This window comes from Triticum aestivum, chromosome 3D, assembly GCF_018294505.1.
Source record: "Triticum aestivum cultivar Chinese Spring chromosome 3D, IWGSC CS RefSeq v2.1, whole genome shotgun sequence".
NCBI classification, from domain to species: Eukaryota; Viridiplantae; Streptophyta; class Magnoliopsida; order Poales; family Poaceae; genus Triticum; species Triticum aestivum.
The window spans coordinates 546766117-546772187 of record NC_057802.1 but is presented as its reverse complement, the minus strand read 5'-3'; the positions used below and the strand labels follow the sequence as shown (position 1 = coordinate 546772187).

The following is a 6071-nucleotide window of genomic DNA, read 5'->3' as shown; positions in this document are numbered from 1 at the left end:
GGTGCTCGCATTTTCATGAATTTAGTTTAGCTCTTCCGACGATGTGTGTTCAGTGGGAGGAGACGTTTGTGGAGACTTTGTCAATCTCAAGATGATGTGTCGGCTCAGCCTCTTGAAAGTATGAGCGTCTTTGTATATACTGTGTTCAAAGAAAAAAAGTTAGAAATATTTTTTTTCCATAATGCCACAGACATCGCAATCATGTGAAACCCCTAGTATCTTATGCTCTATCCGTCTCTATCGAAACAAGGATAAATTGCTCGATTGGCCAACGTCAACGAAGGAAAGAAAACCATCTAAAAGCAGATTCGATACCACGACGTCACTTTGTAGGATTCCTTTCTTGTGTCGCTGAAAATTACACGACGAGCAAGTTTGATTAAAAAAGGATTAATCCCCATAAAATGGAAATCACCCAAAGAACTCGACGAGACTTTGGGTACTTTTTTTGCAAAATTAGTCCAAAAAATCCAGTGAAAATTTTGAACTAATTCAGTTTCGGTTGAAGGCAATGAGAATGTTGGCGTGGCAACCGAGGCCTCAATGTCAGGAGGAAAGAAAGGAAGACACAAAGCCAAAGCCAAAGCCAAAGCCAATCCAGTCAGACGGATATTTTTTTTAGACGATCCAGTCAGACGGATTAATTAGCAGATGATAATGATTATCGGGTGATTAGTTAATCAGCATAATTATTTCTTTTAAAAAAAAAGGCAGCACTACATACAGCTCCGCCGCCCTTCTCCCCCCTTCTCGTCTCGCATCCCACCTATTCCCACCGCCACCGCGCCCCCACCGGCCGCCTCCAGGGACAGCGAGCGAGAGAGGAGGGAGGGGGCTCGTCGGAGAAGATGGTGGACGTGTCGCGCGTGCAGAAGGAGCTGACGGAGTGCAACCGGGACTCGGACATCTCCGGCGTCTCCATCGCGCTCCACGACGGGGGCTCCAGCATCACCCACCTCACCGGCACCATCGCCGGGCCCCGCGACAGCCCCTACGAGGGCGGCACCTTCCGCATCGACATCCGCCTACCAGGTCTCGCCATCTCCCTCCCTCTCTCCTCTCCGCGTACGCCTGGCCTGGGGGATCCCGCCTCCGGCCGGCGATTCCGCTCCGTGATTCTGCTAGATTGGGATGTCGCGCGGCGCGATTCGCGCGGATCGGGCTAGGGTTTTGTGCGCGCGCCCTCCCTCGATCGATCTTCCAGACTAGGATCTTTTTGGGCAGGCGTCCGTGACCGCGGTAGCTATTCCGGATTGTTTGCGCCGACAGATTTGCAACTTCAGGTTGGAATTCTGCAGATGTGTACATGCGATTCATGTTGCGTTTTTGTAATGTGAAGAGATTGTGGTGTTGAGCAGCAGCATGAGAACATCCCGCGTCATAGGGCACGGATTGCTAGCCGAACACCATGCTGATGGACCAAAAAGAATCATCTGTGTCCATTTTTTTCTTATAAAAAACTGGACTTTGTTGCTTGTTACAGAACTGTACATCACTTATAAGCTAATGAGTGGCAGCCAAAGCAATAGCTGTGGAAAATGCTACTATTGTCTAACTGACTGCTCTGTGGTCTTTGATTGGCAGGTGGCTATCCCTTTGAGCCTCCTAAGATGCAGTTCATCACCAAAGTATGGTACGGAAGCTTTCCTTCTGCCTATGGTTTGTTGTTTGTATTCCCTTCTTTCTGTATGCCTTGGTGAAGCAGGATCTGAATGTTCTTGTCTGTAGGAATGCATTACTCTGAGCCAACAAATGGAAATATTTGATATGGTTTCCAAGTTCTTATATTTGTTGTTATTTAACCAATGATGGTCATTACCAGTAGGACATTGTTTAATCAAATGAATGCAACAAGTAGAAAATCTGATGTTTCAATGTTGGCATAGTCTTAAGATATTGTGATGAATTTACTCTTCAAAATGGGGGCGAGTCATCCAATCTACAAATAAATGTGATATCTATCAATTGTTCTTGTATTTGCAATGAGTTAGCTGCTGCTTCCTGACTGACAAGAACAAGTCACTCTATCTACAACTCTGATTTGTGCTCAACCTATGTTGAAGGCACCCGAATATTAGCAGCCAGAATGGAGCAATTTGCTTGGACATACTGAAAGATCAGTGGAGCCCAGCCCTTACCTTGAAGACGGCATTGCTATCCCTTCAAGCTCTTCTTTCTGCTCCTGCCCCTGATGATCCTCAGGATGCTGTTGTTGCACAACAGGTCTGAACTCAGTCTTTACTATTTAGTTCCATGTTTTTAACACACAACTCATGCCTGGGGGCTACTCTACATTGGAGAGAAAAAAAAACTGAGATTTCCTATTCCTCGGGCGATCTTCTAACCATTGAGTCATTTAACTCAGGCATTTCTTTCTCCTGAAGTTCAGTTCTGTTCTTGTTATTGTTCGTATGTTTTGCCTGGGCGACTGAGCATTTAACACCCCTATTCCTGTGGCAATTTTGGTTGTCCGTACATGTCAATCAATACACAGCCATGGTCACCATTGCGGTTGGTTTTTAAGGTTTATGGGCATTTAATACCGGCTATGCTGCATGCTCTATGTATAGTTGGTGCTGGATGAAATGGTAGAGTGAACGGTAGTTCTGGTTAGTTAGCAATCTTTTCAGCACTCAGCGCTTTCTGCTCTGTGTATGTCATGTAATTGATAATATGCATAAAGTTTAGAATATGTCTTCCAATCAGCTCTTCAAGTAAGGTGCAATATTTTACTAGATTGTTTACTAACCTAAGCAGGTCGGAAATGGAGGATATCCAGTGCTAATAAAAGAATTCCACATGGTGTACTCTTAGCGAGTAAAAGTTAGGAGTAGTTGGGAATATAAGCAACAAACTCAGCTGGGTGCTTTATTTTTTAGTGTACCGTGTTTGCTGGATGAGAGAACTACACATTAGAACCCTGAACTTGCCACTCGGTTTAAGAATTGAAACACACCCTGAACTAACGACCAGGTTCAGGAATCAACCCTGCACGCAGTTTTGACCACACCTGAAGCAGTTTTGACCTCAAGTAGGGCAGCAGCTGGCTCGTCTCTCTCTAGTTTCCCTGTCCCTGTCCTGAGCCCTCCCCCACAGCAGCCGCCGCTGTGGCCCTCTCCGACGCCCGCGACACGTCTACGAGCTTCAACGGTTGCCGGAGCCACCACCTCCACTGCTCATAGCCGACACGGATCCGGTAGCCACCACCGTCCCCGCGCGCCACCAGCGTGGATCCGGTCACCACCGCGGTCTCCATCATGCTGCCTGAGCAGCTCCGTTGCTGCTACTGTCCAAAGCATGCCACGGACACCCAGTCAGCCGTCCCTCCCATCAATTCCAGCCGTGAGTGCTGCGCCGAAGCAAAGCAGAGGCACCCACCGGTGGAGTAGCGCAGCTGCGCAGCGCGGCAGCCGGGGAGCAGCAACAGTCTTCCTCGCTGTCCAGCTGTGGGAGAGTAGCAGCAGCAGGCACCGGCGCCGGCCAGATGCGGGAGACCAGTTCTCGCTTCCTCTGCGCTGCCCCGATTACCGTCGTGATTTTGTCGGAGCCGAGGAAGACGAGTTTTAAGGATGCCTGCGGCTCCCTCCTTGCCGCGCTGCTCGTGCTCCGCCAACATGCTGCTGTGCGTCGCCGCGACATTGCCAAGCTCGCCTCTGGCGCCCGCAGCCATGCTATGCAAGCGGGACGGGGCAGGGGAGAAGAGCTTACTGCGTCTCTGCGATCCAACAGTCTCCTGGCTCCGGCGGCGAACGAGTCGGGGTCATTAGGGGCGACGTCTGGCGCGTGGACAGGAGAGGATGTGATGGGGATGGGTTCAGGCTCGGGGCACGGCGGAGGTGCCGTGCTGCCGTTCGTCGTTCGCCGGTGGCGGACGGGTCAGGTGCAGCGGTGGCTGTGGGCAGAAGCTCGGGCACAGGAGGCAGGGAGGGAGGATGAGAGAGAGGGAGGGGAAGGGGGAGATGCTTTCCCTAACTCAACGACTCGTCTCAACTTGTAGCCCTGCTGATGTGGCACTGCCCAGTCACAGGGAGGGTGAGAGAGAGGGAGGGGGAGGGGGAGGGGGAGATGCTTTCCCTAACTCAACGACTTGTCTCAACTTGTAGCCCTGCTGACGTGGCACTGCCCAGTCAGGCAGTCACCGGTCAACGCTGTCAAAACCGCTTCATCTGGTCGAAACCGAGTGCAGGGTTGATTTCTGAACCTGGTCGTTAGTTCAGCGTGTGTTACGATTGGTTTTGCAGTTTAGGGTTGATTCTTAAACCAAGTGGCAAGTTCAGGTTGTAACTGGACTTCTCTCTTCACTGGACAATTACTTGGTTAGTCAGTATAGGCAGGTTCATAGTCTAGAGGTGACCATATTACTTGGTTAGTCGGTCTAGGCAGGCCCACAATTGGCTATGCTCCATTGCTGGCCTGAGAGACCTGAGTGGCCTGAAGTTTCATGGGTGCATTCTGTTGTTTGGTACTGTCATTCAACTGATACAGGGCACAAGCATAGTAAGGCCTGAAATTTCGCTATGATGGTCATTCATGACGAACACAACAGACCTGGAAATGCTTACGATTTTGGGACGGTGGTCTTGAATGTCAGGTTATCAGATTCGCGGTTGCATTCCACTAATAATTTTCTTTCCATCTGTGTTTGCAGTATCTGCGTGACAAGGCCACATTTGTTAGTACTGCTCGTTACTGGACCGAGGCATTCGCAAAGAGCGACTCCACTGGCATGGAAGAAAAGGTACGGTTATGAAACCGTATATCATGTACAGGAAAGCTGACTATTTGGATGAACGTTAGCAAATATCCCGTTTGTGCTGGGTGCAGGTGCAGAAGCTGGTCGAGATGGGCTTCCCCGAGGACATGGTGAGAAGCGCCCTGCTGAGTGTGAATGGCGACGAGAACATGGCTCTCGAGAAGCTCTGCTCTGGCTGAAGGCCCTATGTGGCCTATAAGAAGTGTAAATTGCGAGCCCATTCATTATGGAACAACGATCCTAGCTAATGCTCCTGTTATGCCATTCCGGTTTGGCCTATAGGAACAATATATATATAGTGGACTGAACCATGGGACTGAACTGAAGAGTGCCTATCATAACTAGACGGTTTGTCTAGCTTGTCTTCTCATTCTCATGGTTCCTTCCCTCCCAACCATGACCCTGAACTAGTAGCAGGGTCGTGTCGGATTTTGCCACGTTTACGTCTGATGTGCTTCCGGACGTGACGGGCCATATATCAGGTAGAGTTGTGATTTTGGCTGTTCGTGTGCCCGGGAAAGCCTGTGTGTCTGGTGATTGTGCTTTGAGTTTCTTGGTTTGGCGCGCACGCTTGACGCCATGAAGCTTTTTTCTGTCTGAAAACCACTCAGACGATCATGAGTGCATCACGTCTGCATGCCGGAGTGCTGACCTTGGTTGTTTCTGTGTCCTGTGAGATTGCGCTTTCGAGCTTCTTTGCCATGCAGCTTGTTCCTGTTATTGCTGCTCTGCTGACTGAAAACCACTCAAGTGACAGAATGGTCGCGTCGCCGGCTGCTCGCCGGAGCATCAGTGTCGCACCTACAGGAAATGGCTGGGCTTAGAGCACCGCATCCTACACTGACCAGTGCAGCCGAATACACAAAGATGGGAGCAGATTCATCTGAAGGAAAAGCACCGGGGGGATTCAGCTTGATGATTAAGACATCGCAATTTGCAATGATACTAAAATGATGCCTTGGTTGGCTGCCCGTTAACTAGATTGCACGGCAATGATTGAGCCATCATTATCATCACCACTTGCGTGACCTCCATCTGTTTTGTCTGCGATAATAACAGGGAGTACCGCATGCAAATCCATCGTGTTCCTGCACCAAGAAACAAGGAGCGCTCTGGTCAAAACTGGTGACGAGCGCATACGTGCATTGAAGGGGTTCTACGTACTCCTGCCGCCAAGAACCGTTCAACATAGGCAAAAAAATCTTCAGTCACCTACCTAGCTGTCGGTTCAAAAACTGAAAACCTAAATAATCGGCCACCTCACCACTGCTGGTATATCCACAGCTCATCGCCTCCTTTCTCCCATAAAACAGCGAAG

General features: G+C 49.8%; 1 protein-coding gene across 1 annotated transcript; it reads left to right on the top strand.

Annotated features, from left to right (window-relative positions):
- Nucleotides 1-724: 724 nt before the first annotated feature.
- On the top strand, nucleotides 725-5123 carry LOC123080367 (ubiquitin-conjugating enzyme E2 27). The gene is made up of 5 exons (XM_044503273.1): nucleotides 725-1032; nucleotides 1585-1633; nucleotides 2064-2223; nucleotides 4649-4738; nucleotides 4825-5123. Exons 1-5 carry the CDS (start codon nucleotides 849-851, stop codon nucleotides 4930-4932), a joined length of 591 nt encoding a protein of 196 aa, XP_044359208.1. The 5' UTR covers nucleotides 725-848; the 3' UTR covers nucleotides 4933-5123.
- The last annotated feature ends 948 nt before the right edge of the window (nucleotides 5124-6071 follow it).

Excerpts from the sequence above, each read along its gene's own strand:
- LOC123080367 (XM_044503273.1), top strand. The coding sequence starts at position 849 with ATGGTGGACGTGTCGCGCGTGCAGAAGGAGCTGACGGAGTGCAACCGG. Across the intron at positions 1,033-1,584 it reads CATCGACATCCGCCTACCAG|GTGGCTATCCCTTTGAGCCT; the intron begins GTCTCGCCATCT and ends TTTGATTGGCAG. Across the intron at positions 2,224-4,648 it reads ATGCTGTTGTTGCACAACAG|TATCTGCGTGACAAGGCCAC; the intron begins GTCTGAACTCAG and ends CTGTGTTTGCAG.